Source organism: Ambystoma mexicanum, chromosome 5p, assembly GCF_040938575.1.
Source record: "Ambystoma mexicanum isolate Mex_15411 chromosome 5p, UKY_AmexF1_1, whole genome shotgun sequence".
NCBI lineage: Eukaryota > Metazoa > Chordata > Amphibia > Caudata > Ambystomatidae > Ambystoma > Ambystoma mexicanum.
In genome coordinates this window covers 27622193-27640048 of record NC_090930.1, presented here as the reverse complement: position 1 = coordinate 27640048, position 17856 = coordinate 27622193, and the positions used below count along the sequence as shown (strand labels likewise).

The following is a 17856-nucleotide window of genomic DNA, read 5'->3' as shown; positions in this document are numbered from 1 at the left end:
ACCATTCCCACCCAGGTGAGTATACATCCCCCCCATTCCAACCCAGCTGGAGTATGCACCTGCCCCATTCCCACCCAGGTGGAGTATGCATCCCCCCCACCATTCCCACCCAGGTGGAGTATGCATCCCCCCATTCCCACCCAGGTGGAGTATGCATCCCCCCCAATCTCACCCAGGTGGAGTATGCATCCCCTCCCCAATCTCACCCAGGTGGAGTATGCATCCCCTCCCCCATTCCCACCCAGGTGGAGTATGCACCCCCCCATTCCCACCCAGGTGGGGTATGCATCCCCCATTCCCACCCAGGTGGAGTATGCATCCCCCCATTCCCACCCAGGTGGAGTATGCATCCCCCTCATTCCCACCCTGGTGGAGTATGCATCCCCCCCATTCCCACCCAGATGGGGTATGCATCCCCCATTCCCACCCAGGTGGAGTATGCATCCCCCCATTCCCACCCAGGTGGAGTATGCATCCCCCCATTCCCACCCAGGTGGGGTATGCATCCCCCATTCCCACCCAGGTGGAGTATGCATCCCCCCATTCCCACCCAGGTGGAGTATGCATCCCCCACATTCCCACCCAGGTGGGGTGTGCATCTCCCTATTCCAACCCGGGTGGGCTATGCATCCCCCCATTCCCACCTAGGTGGGGTATGCACCCCCCATTCCCACCCAGGTGGGGTATGCATCGCAACACATCCCTACCCCAATGCACTGCCATGGCCCACTCAGGCAACTCACCAAGCAGCCAGGCACGTGGTCCGGCATGTCGCTCCATGTGACGGGGTAGCGTGGAGTTACGCAGCACCATGGCATCATGTGTTGATCTGGGAAAATCTCGCGCAGCAATGTGTGATGATCTTGCTGGAGTCACATATCCTCTGCACATTGATGGAGTGGTATTGCTTGCGATTGCGGTACACCGCCTCTACGGCATGGGGGACTACCAATTCCACATGGGTGCAGTCGATGGCACCGACACACTTGGGAATAAGAAATACCAGAGAGTGAGTCTGATTACCCCTCTTTCCGTTGCCCTAATGTGTCAGCGTAACGCTCACAGACTAGACACAGCCCAGCTTACTACTATAGGACATCATGAACCCAAAGCAGACACTTAATTAGAAAAAATAAGTTCACTTTTAATATTTGTGTGGATAAAAGCAGGGGGCGACAAATGCCCTACAAACAACATGACACAATTAAACAATTGAACAAGACATAGTTTGTTAAAAAACTTTGTTTCACTGTGACTAAACAAGGCACAAAAGTACTCATCGAACACGGGGGTGCAAACAGACACAAAATGCTTTGTTTGTATATGAATCCCACAGTTAAATCATGAGGGTATTACAGATAGATGTCGACATGTTTCGGCCGGTTTTTTGTTTCAGACACTATCTCTAGTGTCTTAGATCTCTCTTTTCTTAGGCCATCTTCAGGACGCGATTCCTTCAAAAGGTCAACAAAGACTTTATACCCCAGAGTTGATCAGCATAACCACTTTCCCACTCTGATGGCAAGTGACTGCAATGCAAGAAGAGGGATAATGATTGCCCTAGTTCAAGTGGGTGGTTTAAACACACACTGTGCGTTTTTCCGCACTGTCTCCCATGCTCAGTATCAGGAAGCTATAAATCCATTAGCAGTCCAGGGAAATGCAGAAATCATTTCACGAAGCGGCTATTATTAATTCTCAAATGCCGAGTGTTTCAGTGTGAATACTGGAATGTTTCTTGCCCCAGTTGCGAGGAAAAGCTTAGTCACACCCTGTTGAATTGGTGCTGACTGCCATTCGCAGAGTCAAGAGACTCAAGTGAATACAAGTCCTCTTCACGGAGCTACAGGGCATGCCGGCCAGTGCATGGAAGCCTACTTTGGTTGCGGCTATCTCCTGGGAAGTCCGTGGTAGGGATATGTGGGTGCTTGCGTGCTTCAGGAGGGCATCCAGCACTTGGGTCAGCATGCGTGAAAATAGTGGTTGCGATATGCCATGCAGCTGGCCCACTGTGTGCTGGTAGGTGCCTGTGGTCAGGAAGTGGAGCACAGATACCACCTTTAGTAGAGGGGGGATGGCAGTGTGTATTTCTATCAGGCTCACAATTTCATTGTGTATCATGTCCACTATGACGGTGATGGTGTCCCGGTCCAACCGGTACAGGGTTTGGATCTGCTTTGGGGTTAGATTGAATGGACTGGGTCTGATGCGAGGGATTGGTGGCTACCTACGTGGTACAAATGGCTGCACTGGTGGTAATTGCTGGGCCAGTCTCACCCTCCTTCTCCTGCTGCGTCTCCTCTGTGCTGCCTGTTGTTGCTGCTGTAGTTGTTGCTGTAGTTGCTGTTGTTGTTGTAGTTGCTGTTGTTGCTGCAGTTGTAGCAGTATAGGCATGTCCTGCAGTGCCATGATTGCAACAGCTAGTGGTAGCATTTTGGTGTAGGAAGGGGTGTGGTGTATGGGTGTACTCCTTTTATACTGGGCCAGACTCCATTGAGTCCACCTGTGGTGATTGTGTGCACCTGTGGCAGTTGGCTTGATTGCTGATTGCTGATTGCTGTTTGCGGGTGGTCCGCGATGCCTGTATGGCTGGCATCGTGCAGCCCCTAATTACCGCCTTCGGGATGCCGGTATTTACATGCCCGCATGGGTTGTGATGTCCTCCAGTTACCGCCATGCCAGTATTTGCTCCCTGAAGGGGCGCGTGTACGTGCCCATGCCGGTATGAGGGCGCACGGTACAGGCGGTGGCGGTATTGGCAGTTCGTCGGGTCGTAATGACCCAGACCCGTTAACGATGCCGCTATGACCATTCCGCCTTCCTTTTCTCATTACCTCCATTCTCGTAAGGAGGACCACAGAATATATCCGCCCAAGCTGGAAACAGACAGTTCTAGTTCTCATATTTAAGAAAAGGTGGCATATCGCAACCCCAAATTATAGACCAAGTTCTCTAATAAATATCATGTCAAAAGTATATGGGACTGTTTTGCTGAATACATAGAAAGCAGGGTTTATGAACACAAATAACAACTTCCGGAGAAGCTGACGTCCGAAAGGATTTGTCCATCGCTGATCAGGCTTACTACTTGTATCCAATATTATATAAATCTGTGCTCTTAAAGGATGAAACCATTTATATTGCCTTCATTGACTCCTGTACTGCTTTTCGTAAGGTAGATAGGCAAATATTATGGGATATTTTAGCACAAATTGGGGTGCTGCCACATTCAATTAATGTAGTTGGGAGGCTGTATGCGGACAATATGGCAATGGTAAGATGCAGCTGCTGTGGGGAGACTACGGGCCTGATTCATTGAATTATTTGCACGTAAAATCGGGATCTTGTGCGTCAAACTGTGTATGGAACGCTGCTCGTCGATTCATGTAACCGACTGCGCAGGACTTCTCCGGGACTTGCGTGGAGTTTGCGCATGCTTGGCACAGCTCTGTGAGCGATTGAGTGTCTTGCGTGTGACTCCACGCAGGGGATGAGCGTGGCCTGTATAAGGGGCCGAACACACAAAATTGGGAAGAACAAGCCAGAAAGTGGGCGTAACGAGGAATGGATCGCAGGCAGGCCATAGCACATCCACAAATGTGCACGGCAAAGCATATTTATGGATGTGACTGCGCAACATCCCACCTGCGAAAAGCCCAATCCCCGCCACCCGGAAGCAGGCGTATGGACTTCGGCCGAGTACTTGCAACTCTGGAGGTGAGTATGCATGTCGGATTTAGGGGTGCGTGCATACAAATGGGGTTTCGATCGGGGTGGGCGTATGCAGCGTAGCAGGATGCATGGACTTTTTACGGGAGTTCGCACACAGTTTGACCGGGTTTGTACATGCTTTCTGTGAAACTGTATGCATGTCCTTGGGGTTCCGGTTACAGGGCTGTTCCGGGAGCGACTTGCGTATACGGTTACTTTGCAGAACCAATTCTATGAATACGCGGGACGCGCATTTTCCATTCTGCACGCAGGCTCACGCAGTGTCGTTCTCGGCATGCAGCAATTGTGCAAGAAATGTGCACTTTTCCATGAATCGGCCCCTGTATCATTTTTTACTATGAAGAATTGCTTTTGCCAGGGCTATGTCTCAGCCACTCTTGTATTTCTTTTATGTACCAATGGTGTGTTAGAAAAAATGTCATATTAGACACCGACGCAACAATGATAGGCAATCAAAGACGGGCCTCTTTGTATATGCAGAATAAGCCGCTGTATTTCCGAGACGCCCCTCTTGGCCTAATAGGCAACTGGAGGTGGTCCCGGCCTTCTGCAAGGAGCGAGATTAGCCAAACCAAAACTACTTTTATCATGTAATGCTCTGAGGCAGGAACAATGTTACTGGAAGCTGAGGGTTAAGGGGAGGAGTTATACAGAAGAAAAGAAATAGAAGAAGGTCCTGTGCCGGAGGCGGGGCCTCGTGAAGTAAGTACTGGGACGAGGAAGAGTGGACAGCATCTAAACCCCAAACTCTTTCTATGGAGGTTCCCGACTGTCACAAGTCAAGTGGTTTGACGATCTGGTTAAATAATATAACTACAGGGTTGTGTCCAAGCAATGCTTTTCTGGAGCATTACAACACAGTCGAAACATCACCACACATTAGAAACTTGTTTTCAAACATTTATTCTTTGTTAAGACTTTACACACATTAACAGCATTTCGAAAAACAACACGTTAAGCAGCTGCGGGCATTAATGCACAGGAAGTCGTTTCAGAATAGTAACCACGTGCCCAGAAATGTGCTTATCTCGCCATATTATTTCCCAACCCAAGTGGTATGCAAGGGCTTTGCAGAAAAGGCCATAGACACGTAGACACTACAACATCAACACAAACACTCTGGGGTGGGAGGGTCTGATGCAGGGGGGGACACTCACACCCACTTTCCATCAGGCAGAGTAATCACTGAATGCCCCCCCTCTTACAGGACATGACCTTCCTGAAACCCCTAAAATACTAGAGACCTCTCGGGTTTCCCGGGGCAGGCCTGAGAGGCCCCCCAGGTCTAATTCTGTTTCCCTTTAGATCCTGGGACTTCTTGTTTATTCGCACCCATCAAATATGTAGGAAAACTACAATTCCCAGAATTCCAAGCAAAAAACGGGACTGTGCAGCCTTCTCACGCAGGTCCCCGGGAAACTGGAGACATTTAATATTATTTTTAATATTTAATGATACCTGCCCTTGCAGCTAAAACCAAGGGATATCGGGGAGGGGGGCTTAATCCCCCATAAGGACTCCTGCTCCCACACTCTTAACCAGTGGCAGCGTTCCTGAAACACTGACCTGCTTCCATTCTCACAGAAATAGAAGTATTTATTCACTAAGAGTAATGCCATAAACTATCCCAGTGCTCCACCTTGTGGTCATTTACCCGAACTGCTTGTCTTTAAACTACACAGCTCCAGTTGTGATCACAAGTATTAGAATGATTTGACTGTAAACTACCCCATAGCGCCTCCTTGTGATTGTTACCAGAACTGCATGACAGAAGCCCATTTTACAACAACCCCGTGATCACTTTACCTACTAGACCTGACCTTCAGGACTGCAGGGGCCACAATGGACTCATAGTCCTCCAGCCTTCACCATGGGGTAATCTAGAATAATTACAAGACTGTCCACTAACTCACAGCGCCCCCTTGTGACCAGTGACAACAACTCCAGGCTGTAAGTTATTGCATCTCTTCCAATCCTTATCGCTGTAGGAACTACTTTACTCTTGAACCCCTTGTGATATGCTACTTAAACTGAATGACTGAGAACTATTGCACAACTCTTGTGATCATCACTAGAACTGCCTAACAGCACACAGTCAGACAGCGCCTCTTACGGCCATTAGCAGAACTGAATGTCTGTAAAGTATTGTACAGCTCCCCCTGGTGATCATCACTAGAACTGCATAACAGCACACAGTCCCACAGCTCCTCTTCTGGCCATTAGCAGAACTGAATGTCTGTAAAGTATTGTACAGCTCCCCCTGGTGATCATCACTAGAACTGCATAACAGCACACAGTCCCACAGCTCCTCTTCTGGCCATTAGCAGAACTGAATGTCTGTAAAGTATTGTACAGCTCCCCCTGGTGATCATCACTAGAACTGCATAACAGCACACAGTCCCACAGCTCCTCTTCTGGCCATTAGCAGAACTGAATGTCTGTAAAGTATTGTACAGCTCCCCCTGGTGATCATCACTAGAACTGCATAACAGCACACAGTCCCACAGCTCCTCTTCTGGCCATTAGCAGAACTGAATGTCTGTAAAGTATTGTACAGCTCCCCCGGTGATCATCACTAGAACTGCATAACAGCACACAGTCCCACAGCTCCTCTTCTGGCCATTAGCAGAACTGAATGTCTGTAAAGTATTGTACAGCTCCCCCTGGTGATCATCACTAGAACTGCATAACAGCACACAGTCCCACAGCTCCTCTTCTGGCCATTAGCAGAACTGAATGTCTGTAAAGTATTGTACAGCTCCCCCTGGTGATCATCACTAGAACTGCATAACAGCACACAGTCCCACAGCTCCTCTTCTGGCCATTAGCAGAACTGAATGTCTGTAAAGTATTGTACAGCTCCCCCGGTGATCATCACTAGAACTGCATAACAGCACACAGTCCCACAGCTCCTCTTCTGGCCATTAGCAGAACTGAACGGCTGTAACCTATTGCACAGCTCCCCCTGGTGATCATTAATGCCAATAAGACTGAGATTCTACTCATCGGCACTCCCACTCCCTCCTTCCCTGCTGCTCTCTGGCCGGCCTCTCTGGGCCCTCTTCCTGCTCCTACCTGCAAGGCAAAAAACCTTGGGGTCATCTTCGACTCCACACTCTCCTTCTCTCCTCACATATCCGACGTATCTAAGAAGTCACACTACCAGCTACACCTCCTCAGAGGTATCCTTCCTTTCCTCTCCTTCCCCCAGAAGCTCACTGTCTCTAGAGCCCTGGTTCTCTCTAAGCTGGACTACTGTAACAGCCTCTATCTTAATCTGCCCTCCTCTACTCTCCGCCCTTTGCAACTCATCCAGAACAGGACTGCAAGACTTGTCCTTGGCCTCAAGCCCAGGGACCGTATCTCTCCAGGACTGAAATCACTACACTGGCTTCCAGTGACTGCGAGGATCAAGTTCAAAACCCTCTGCATTGTCCACAAGGCCGTCTGGGGCCTTGGGCCAAAATACCTTCAACTCTCTCTTCCTAAATATCTTCCTTCTTGAGCTCTTCGCTCATCCGCCTCCAACTCCCTCAGGGTCAGCCGCTTCTCCAAACAACGCGTTGGGGGCAGATCTCTTTCCACTGCAGGGGCCTCCCTCTGGAACAGCCTTCCTACCTCCCTGAAACTTGAGGAGAACCACCTCCGGTTCCGGAAGCACCTCAAAACCTTCCTCTTTGCCTCCGCTTTCTCTCCCCCTCTAATACTACTGAAACTGCACTGAATCTGCAACTGGGCCATTCACCGTTCTCGGCCCAGCCACTCTCCCCTGCACTGCCTCCACGGCAACCCCTGCACTACGGGACTGTGTCTGTATCCATACAGCCCCCGTTCCCAGCACTTGTCTGCACTTACCTCGCACTTGCCACCAGCTGGCCCTTGTTATTTATCCTGTATGCTGTATGCTAATAACCCTGTACTGCACTTTCCCCTCTCCCTTTCCCCCATGCACTTTTCCCTTCCCCTCTACCCTTGCACTTGCGCGATCTGAATGACACCTGGCCTAGTAAGATCGTTGTCTGTCTCCCCTTTCCCCCCCCCCTGCCTCGTCGCGCTTTGAAACACTTGTGTATAGGCGCGTTACAAATGCCTTATCATATCATATCATATCATATCATATCATATCATATCATATCATATCATATCATATCATATTACTAGCATTGCATAACAGCACACAGTCCCACAGCTCCTCTTCTGGCCATTAGCAGAACTGAATGTCTGTAAAGTATTGCACAGCTCCCCCTTGTGATGAGTACTAGAACTGCATAACAGCGCACAGTCACACCGCTCACCTTATGGCCATTAGTAGAACTGAATGGCTGCAAAGAAATTGCACAGCTCCCCCTGGTGATCATTACTAGAACTGAAAGCCTGTAAACTTTCTGAAAGCACCATCTGGTGTCCATCTGACTATTGTTCTATGAGCTGTCTCATAGCGCCACCTTGTGATCATTTCTAGAACTTCTTGACTGTAAACTCATCTGACACTTATTTGTATTTACTAGGATCAATGCCCTGCAAATAGTGTCTCTTGTTAACCAGGACTGTTCGTTTGTGACCTACCAAGCCAGCTCCCAGTGGTGACCATTAGTGCATCTGCAGGACTGTAAACTAACAATATCCCCTTGTGTTCGTTACTACAGAAGGGCAACAGTTAACTCGCTCACAGCCGCTACCCGCCTCCCACTTGTGACTAATGTCTTAACTTGCAGGACCGTGCGTTATCTCTCAGCTCCCCCTAGTGATACATGTGTAGAACTGCAGGTCTGAAAACTATCCCACAGCTCCCCCTGGTGGCCATTTACTGGAACTGCATGCATTTGTTTTATTACCAATAACTTCTATCTTTGTGCCACTCTTGGATAATACAAAACACATTGGCACTGCCATGATTTCTGATTGTTCGCTGCACATAAACATTCCTAGCCCATTTTGGTGCCGCTATCCAACAGATATAAACAATTAAATGCGCACACATTAAAATGTAGACGACATCAACCCAGTTGTGTTGGTGTGTCATTGATGCGTCCCACCAGACACACTGTGTTCTTACTAGCTGTACACAGTTCACAGTTGCTAAGATTCCTGTAAATATCAGAGTAATATCCTTATCTTTATATAGACCGATGGCAGATAACTGGATGGAGAGAGACAGGTCTGGCCCTGGTATGTGTGTCGTGCCAGCAGATCAGCCGCAAGTAGAATCAGGACTAGTCCTAAGAATGATATCCGTCCTTCACAATTTACTGAGATATTTACCCTTTCACTTGGATAAAAGTACAGTTCACACAGTCAGGTTAAAAATGTTACAACTCAGATTGTACCGGAACTTTGAACCCCAGTCTTTGATAAAATGGGGAACCGGCCCAGAGGTGTCACTCTGCTGTAGGCCATAGCGCTGAAGCGCAATGCCAGGCGCTCCTGGTAGCCCACTCTTCTGCGCTCTCTCGGTGATGGCTGGATATGCATTGTATACTGGACGCCTTAGAATAAGTTACATAACAGACACTCTGGAAAGATCCTATACAGAAAACCTTGCATTCTGGGCTCATCTTTAGGACCTGCGTCGAGTACTTTACATCCTCATGAATTGGTGGTATTAGGGGACTACCCTTGCACCAAGACCCCCACACAATATTTTATACGTCTATACTCTGTTACACTGAGGCTTCTGCCTCCCAGGCTGTGGAGGAAGGTGCGAGAGCACCGCCTTCCTGCTGTCAATTGGACCTTTCATTCTGACCAAAGTCTGACAGCCATTGCTCTCAATAGACCAGTTATTTATTTATTAACATTTATAAAGCACGCATCAGCCCACCATTTTACACAGGTCCAGGTCCCATTCACCCAATTAGCTGCTTTGCTGCCACTCGCCTGTGCATTAAATCTGGCCTGTTACTCATAGAGTCCACATGGTCTCCAGCTTTACCCTTGCTTATAAAGCCCAGTGAGCTATCCATGGCCCTGGCCTTTGCTGTCGCGCCCTCACAGAGGCTCACGCAGGCGTATCCCTCTGCACCAGCACGTGGCACGTGGCACAGCGTAGATTGCAGAGAGCCTCATGCTGCAATAAGCAAAGGACACAATGAGACACAATTCCAAAGCCGTTTGGATATTCTGAGTGAAAGCACAAAATGTGAAAACGCAACAATGGGTACATTCATGTGAAAAAAAGCTTCAAAATATAGTGGGCGAGAGGGAAACACCCCCCTGCGCTCCCAGTGGAACAGGACCAGTTTGAAAGTGTCAGTTCATGATGACGTCAGGAGCAAGGCTTTATTCTGGTGTTAGCTCCTGAAGCTGAGAGAAGCTTCTAGAACATGTTCCACTGATGTTACTTTATTGTGCTCCTCTGAAGCCCTGCGGCTGCGCGCAGAGCTCTACTGCCACCACACTTGCTGAACACCCACCTGCAATGTCCAGGAGAAAGGGTTGGAGGTCAAAGGGCGCATATTGTACTGCAGGACAGAGGTCAGAGGGCTGGGGGTCAGAGATCACAGGCACCGTGGATGTCAGAGGGAATGGCTAGGGCGTTTGGGCCTAGAGGCTGGATAAGAGATGCCAGGTCTAAGAAGAGAGGAGGTAGGGATAGAAGTCATGGGTCTCTGTGCTGTGATTGGAGGATACGGGGTTAAAGGTCAGAGGTCACCAGGATGGAGGTCAGAGGTCACCTACCTGTTGCTGAGGTGAGGTAGTGATTGAAGGATGGGGAGCAGGGGGCACGGGGCTGGAGGGCAGATGTTTAAAGAGCTAAGGCTTGAGGTCGTGGGACAGAGGCCAGGGGGGCATTGAGAATGCCGGAGAATCGAAGAGTGTAGGGTTGGAGGTCAGAGGTCACAGGGCTGGAGTTCAGAGGGCACAGAGCATCAGGTCCGAATGCTTCTGCGCTGTGGCTCAGAACTTTCCACAGTCGGAGCAGTGCTGGCTCTTGGTTTTCACGGTGTTGAGGGCGATGTTGGGGTCGCGCCTGGAGTCGGTCCCCTCCTCATTGGCGATCATGTTCTTTATCAGGCAGCCCACCGCCTCCTCGATATTCAGGTTTTCCTGGACAAAAGAGAGAAAAAAAGAGGATCTTTTAACCAGCAGAACCGGAAGTACAGGGATCAGCTTCCTGTGGGGGACAGAGGATGGGACGGAATTACTATTGCTCTGCAGGAGTGCAGCCCCACACTACTACTAAACCAGCAGTGATCAGGCCCAACGTGAAGGCTGCCCCTCCCCCCCGCCTCATCAAGGCCGCGCAGGGCCGGCTGTACTCCTCAGCAACCCGTACATATACTGCTAATGACCATGTAACTAAGTAACTAAGCTTAGCACTGTAACAAGTGCCACGATGTCCTCGGGCTGTTGCGCGCTATATAAATACGAATAAGCCAGCCAGAAAGCAACCATAGTCCTGGGGCATCAAAATACAAGAAATGTCCAATCAAGTTTCTATAAGACAATAGGACTGAACCAAACGGATACTCCCTTAAAAGCACTAGCAACCCACCCCCCTAAGGAAACACACGGACCATGCAGGCGTTTGGGTGACAAGGGACCTCCGGGGAGAGAAGAGCAAGGGTGTGCAGACAAAGAGGCTTCGCAGCAACTTCAGATTCAAGCATTTGCCTTCTGAGATATAAAGGGGGGCTCTAATGTGACGTGGGCACATGGAACAAGGTGAGAGGAACAGGGCCACTGTTTTATACCTTCCATCTTCTCTCAGGGCCTCAACAGCGTCCTGCCAGAATTCGTGGCGCTTTCTGGTAAATATGCTGGATTCAAGTTGCTCGTGCCACTTCGATGAGATACAGAAATGCGGCAACTCAAAGAGTTGGCAGTGACTGGGGGCTTCAAGATGCTCCGGGCAAGCAGTGATGTGCAGAACCACATGGTCCTAAGGCCTCACAGACTTCACCCCAACAAGGCCCAGTGAAATCTCCTTTAGAGGGCTTTCTTCAGGATGCCTCTTCAAGAGGAAGCCAAAGATGATTCAGTCAAGGGTGGGGGTGGGGGGGGGCATCTCACCCACTTATATAGTCAACTTGGCACGCTGATTGGTCCGTTCCAAGGCTTCTGTAAGGTGCCAGTCAGTCGCTAGGGTGTCACCGGCTGATGTGAGCTCCCAGAGTGCTTTGTCTGCAGGAAGTGAGGAGGGCTCACAGGAAGGACGTGTAGCCTAATCATTTTCAAGATGGTGGGCCCCCTCTTTTGGGCTCAGCCCCGCCCCTAAGCCGCACTGCGCTGCTCCCCTCCCCCGCCAACCTTAGAAGAAATAGACAATTGCAGTAAATGTCCCCCGGGGATCAGCAGATGCTGTCATCTGTCGGGCGGACTTTCCACAGGGAGAAGAAGTAGCAGAGGGAGAAGAAGTAGCAGAGGGAGAAGAAGTAGCAGAGAGATGAAGTAGCAGAGGGAGAAGAAGTAGCAGAGGGAGAAGAAGTAGCAGAGAGAGATGACGTAGCAGACGTAGCAGAGGGATATGAAGTAGCAGAGAGATGAAGTAGCAGAGGGAGAAGAAGTAGCAGAGGGAGAAGAAGTAGCAGAGGGAGATGAAGTAGCAGAGAGATGAAGTAGCAGAGGGAGAAGAAGTAGCAGAGGGAGAAGAAGTAGCAGAGAGAGATGACGTAGCAGACGTAGCAGAGGGATATGAAGTAGCAGAGAGATGAAGTAGCAGAGGGAGAAGAAGTAGCAGAGGGAGAAGAAGTAGCAGAGGGAGAAGAAGTAGCAGAGGGAGATGACGTAGCAGAGAGAGATGACGTAGCAGACGTAGCAGAGGGATATGAAGTAGCAGAGAGATGAAGTAGCAGAGGGCGAAGAAGTAGCAGAGGGAGAAGAAGTAGCAGAGAGAGATGATGTAGCAGAGAGATGAAGTAGGAGAGGGAGAAGAAGTAGCAGAGGGAGAAGAAGTAGCAGAGAGAGATGATGTAGCAGACGTAGCAGAGGGAGATGAAGTAGCAGAGAGATGAAGTAGCAGAAGGAGATAAAGTATCAGAGGGCGATGACGTAGCAGAGGGAGATGACGTTGCAGAGAGAGATGAAGTAGCAGAGGGAGATGACGTATCAGAGGGAGATGACGTATCAGAGGGAGATGACGTAGCAGAGGGAGATGAAGTAACACTGTTGGGTGTTGTGAAGACATTGAAATCAGCTTCGTCTCTTCTCTGAGACCCTTTCACAGCTCCGCAGTAAAACCAGTTCCTACCGGCGTTTGCTCCATGTTGGCCCAACATTATAAATACTTCTTCAGTTTGCTTCCATTCCTTCTAGTCTCAAATGGGGGCAACCCCGGCTCTGCTAAAAGGCCCCCCTCTGCACACTGATGCCCTGATGCCCTGCCCAGGAGAAGCCGCTGAAGGGCGCTTGGCAGGGCTACATGCATGTGGTGTGGTCCATGTGGAGGGCTTCTGAAGTGTGTACCAGCCGGAGAGCCGCACTGAGGGGGTAACAGAGAAACTCGGAGGCAGAGAGTGGGGGGTGAACTGGGCTGGGAGGGGCGATGCCACCTGTGCACCATTCCTTCAGGAGCAGCACCTGCAGGGCACCCCCCAATCGCGGTGCCAACTGGCCATTGCATGAGGTCATTTATACAACCTCGGGCAATAGGTGTTTGGCGAGTGTGCCCTCGGCGAGGAGTGGCCATCCACCCAGAGCCTCTGGCGATGCCCTGTGCCTGGCAATGAAGTGCCAATGGCATTCGCCTGGCATCTGCATGTCATACATTTAGTCATCAGGGAATACTCGATTATAGACGATAATATGGTGCATGGTCGGAAAGGCCCACTTAGTAATGAACTCTGGAGGCCACATGATTCTGTTTCATTCCTTTTAGGAGGAAATAGGGTCGATTTTTTTTTTACTAAATGTGGAGCTTTGTAAATATTGTATTTATAGTAGTTAAAGATTTTGTAAGTGTTCTACTTTTCGTGTAGAAAGTTTCCTCTAAACTAAAATACATGCTAATAAAAAAAATAATTCGGAAAGTGCTGTTATAGAGCAAGTGTCCCCATTAATGTGGGGGTTGTGGGGTGCAGGTGATAACACAGAGGGAGGCCAGGAGATGCCAACAGGTCGAGGGCACCCAGGTGAGCGTCTGGCAGCTCATCATGAGGTTGGGGGGTGCTCAGGGGCAATCCGCTTGTCTTGGAAGCAAGACAACGCAGCGCACTGCGCTTAGAAACCAAGCTCTCGGGTATTAGGCGCGTTATGAAAGAACAATTATACAAATGATAACATAGCATGGACCGGTAAGGAGTGGGGAGCAAGTCACAGTCATGGTTCGACAGAGGTAAATAAGGACTGAACCCCCAGCTTCTAAAGCACCTCTTTGGGAACCGCATCGACCAATGGGTTATTCTGCTCTGGGGGGTGTTGGGTCTAATATGGGGCGACCTTTTCCCTTTGTATGGCCTCTTGACTTTTCCTGGCCCAAGTCTTGCCCATTACCTAAGCACGCGAGTCTACCAGGGCAGGTGCTTCCAATGCCCTCACACAGAGCTAGGGCCAAGACCAGCTTGCATGCCAATAAGGGCCCCGCGCCCACTGGGTTCCTGCGTACAAATGACGTAGGAAGTGGGGAGCCCCCACCATGCCGCCCCTTTCTAAAATCAGCCGGGGGTTATGTCATTGCTCTGACACACGTGACCCCCAACCCAGGCCACACGCCTCTTTCATTCCCAAGGTAGCCACAAGCCAACCCCTCACCCCCCCCCGCCGTCCCCCAATGTCAATGGGACACGAACAGCATCCGTCTGAGTAGATCCCCTTAGTTCAGGTTTTAGGGGTGATCCCGGGGCTCCAGGAGACGCCCCTGTGCGGGCTTCTTTCATATGGCCTGCATCCCCAGCCGAGCAGCCCCCGCAGGGAGCCTGGGGGAAAAGCTCGTGGCTCACCCCCAGTCTCTGGAGCGACCGCGCATGCTGGGTGGGGTCAGTCCCACGGTGCCACCCATGGGTCTGCGCAACCACTGTGCACCGGGACAGCACCCGTGTGCCTCCATGCTCACGGTCACACGGTGCTTCATCAGCCCGACCAAACATCAGGCCAGAGGTGACCACACAGCTAGGCTAACAGTACCCAAAGGCCTCACACGCTGCCACAACATGGCCAGCCCAGGCCAAGGACACAGGCCACACAACCACCATTCAGGAATCCAACCTTTCAACGGGGAATGTGAACGTGGAGGTTACAATGATGTTACAGCAAGAAGGACTCAACTGCAGGCCCCCCGATAAGCAGTGTACAATGCTTTCAACAACAGCGGCTAACAGCTGGACAGGTGTCTGCCAGGTGCCTCTGACTGCCCTGCTGGATGCCGATAACAGCTGCACAGGTGTCTGCCAGGTGCTTCTGACTGCCCGGTGCTTCTGACTGCCCTGCTGGATGCCAATAACAGCTGGACAGGTGTCTGCCAGGTGCCTCTGACTACCCTGCTGGATGCCAATAACAGCTGGACAGGTGTCTGCCAGGTGCTTTTGACTGCCCGGTGCTTCTGACTGCCCTGCTGGATGCTGATAACAGCTGGACAGGTGTCTGCCAGGTGCTTCTGACTGCCCTACTGGATGCTGATAACAGCTGCACAGGTGTCTGCCGGGTGCTTCCGACTGCCCGGTGGTTCTGACTGCCCGGTGCTTCTGACTGCCCTGCTGAATGCCGATAACAGCTGGACAGGTGTCTGGCAGGTGCTTCTGACTGCCCTACTGGATGCTGATAACAGCTGCACAGGTGTCTGCCAGGTGCTTCTGACTGCCTGGTGCTTCTGACTTCCCTGCTGGATGCCGATAACAGCTGGACAGGTGTCTGCCAGGTGCTTCTGACTGCCCTGCTGGATGCCGATAACAGCTGGACAGGTGTCTGCCAGGTGCCTCTGACTACCCTGCTGGATGCCGATAACAGCTGGACAGGTGTCTGCCAGGTGCTTCTGACTGCCCGGTGCTTCTGACTGCCGTGCTGGATGCCGATAACAGCTGGACAGGTGTCTGCAAGGTGCTTCTGACTGCCCTACTGGATGCTGATAACAGCTGGAGTGTTGTCTGACAGGTGCCTCTGACTGCCCGGTGCTTCTGACTGCCCTGTTGAATGCCGATAGCAGCTGGACAAGTGTCTGGATTCTGATAACAGCTGGACAGGTGTTTGCCCTGTGCTTCTGACTGCCCTGCTGAATGCCGATAACAGCTGAACAGGGGTCTGGATGCTGATAACAGCTGTACAGGTCTCTGCCAGGTGCTTCTGGCTGCCCTGCTGAATGCTGATAACAGCTGGACTGGTGTATGACAGGTGCTTCTAACTGCCCGGTGCTTCTGACTGCCCTGCTGAATGCCAATAACAGCTGGACAGGTGTCTGCCAGGTGCTTCTCACTGCCAAGTGCTTCTGACTGCCCTGCTGAATGCCGATAGCAGCTGGACAAGTGTCTGGATTCTGATAACAGCTGGACAGGTGTTTGCCCAGTGCTTCTGGCTGCCCTGCTGAATGCCGATAACAGCTGAACAGGGGTCTGGATGCTGATAACAGCTGGACTGGTGTATGACAGGTGCTTCTAACTGCCCGGTGCTTCTGACTGCCCTGCTGAATGCCGATAACAGCTGGACAGGTGTCTGCCAGGTGCTTCTCACTGCCAAGTGCTTCTGACTGCCCTGCCGAATGCCGATAGCAGCTGGACAAGTGTCTGGATTCTGACAACAGCTGGACAGGTGTCTGCCAGGTGCTTCTGGCTGCCCTGCTGAATGCTGATAACAGCTGGAGTGTTGTCTGACAGGTGCTTCTGACTGCCCAGTGCTTCTGACTGCCCTGCTGAATGCCGATAACAGCTGGACAGGTGTCTGCCAGGTGCTTCTCACTGCCAGGTGCTTCTGACTGCCCTGCTGAATGCCGATAGCAGCTGGACAAGTGTCTGGATTCTGATAACAGCTGGACAGGTGTTTGCCCAGTGCTTCTGGCTGCCCTGCTGAATGCCGATAACAGCTGAACAGGGGTCTGGATGCTGATAACAGCTGGACTGGTGTATGACAGGTGCTTCTAACTGTCCGGTGCTTCTGACTGCCCTGCTGAATGCCGATAACAGCTGGACAGGTGTCTGCCAGGCGCTTCTCACTGCCAGGTGCTTCTGACTGCCCTGCCGAATGCCGATAGCAGCTGGACAAGTGTCTGGATTCTGACAACAGCTGGACAGGTGTCTGCCAGGTACTTCTGGCTGCCCTGCTGAATGCTGATAACAGCTGGAGTGTTGTCTGACAGGTGCTTCTGACTGCCCGGTGCTTCTGACTGCCCTGCTGAATGCCGATAACAGCTGAACAGGGGTCTGGATGCTGATAACAGCTGTACAGGTCTCTGCCAGGTGCTTCTGGCTGCCCTGCTGAATGCTGATAACAGCTGGACTGGTGTATGACAGGTGCTTCTAACTGCCTGGTGCTTCTGACTGCCCTGCTGAATGCCGATAACAGCTGGACAGGTGTCTGCCAGGTGCTTCTCACTGCCAGGTGCTTCTGACTGCCCTGCTGAATGCCGATAGCAGCTGGACAAGTGTCTGGATTCTGATAACAGGTGGACAGGTGTTTGCCCGGTGCTTCTGACTGCCCTGCTGAATGCCGATAACAGCTGGACAGGTGTCTGCCAGGTGCTTCTCACTGCCAGGTGCTTCTCACTGCCAGGTGCTTCTGACTGCCCTGCTGAATGCCGATAACAGCTGAACAGGGGTCTGGATGCTGATAACAGCTGGACTGGTGTACGACAGGTGCTTCTAACTGCCCGGTGCTTCTGACTGCCCTGCTGAATGCTGATAACAGCTGGACAGGTGTCTGGATTCTGATAACAGCTGGACATGTGTCTGCCCGGTGCTTCTAACTGCCCTGCTGGGTGCTGATAACAGCTGGACAGGTGTCTGCCGGGTACTTCTGACAGTCCTGCCAGAATCCACATCTCTCCAGAAGGAGAGAGGTGGATGCAGGGATCAGGAGAGAGGTGGATGCAGGGATCAGGAGAGAGTTGCAAGCAGGGAGCAGGGGAGAGGTGCAATCAGAGAGCAGGGGAGAGGTGCAAGCAGAGAGCAGGGGAGAGGTGCAAGCAGAGAGCAGGGGAGAGGTGCAAGCAGAGAGCAGGGGAGAGGTGCAATCAGAGAGCAGGGGAGAGGTGCAAGCAGAGAG

At 51.2% G+C, this 17856-nt stretch overlaps 1 protein-coding gene across 1 annotated transcript in view; it reads right to left on the bottom strand.

Moving 5' to 3' along the window:
• Positions 1-4619: 4619 nt before the first annotated feature.
• The window catches only part of LOC138480684 (ras-related protein Rab-38-like), a 203273-nt gene continuing 190036 nt past the window's right edge, over positions 4620-17856 (bottom strand). The window contains exon 4 of the mRNA XM_069612361.1: positions 4620-10779. Within this exon, the coding sequence (XP_069468462.1) occupies positions 10630-10779 (150 nt within the window). The 3' untranslated portion in view covers positions 4620-10629. The remainder of the gene's footprint in view (positions 10780-17856) is intronic.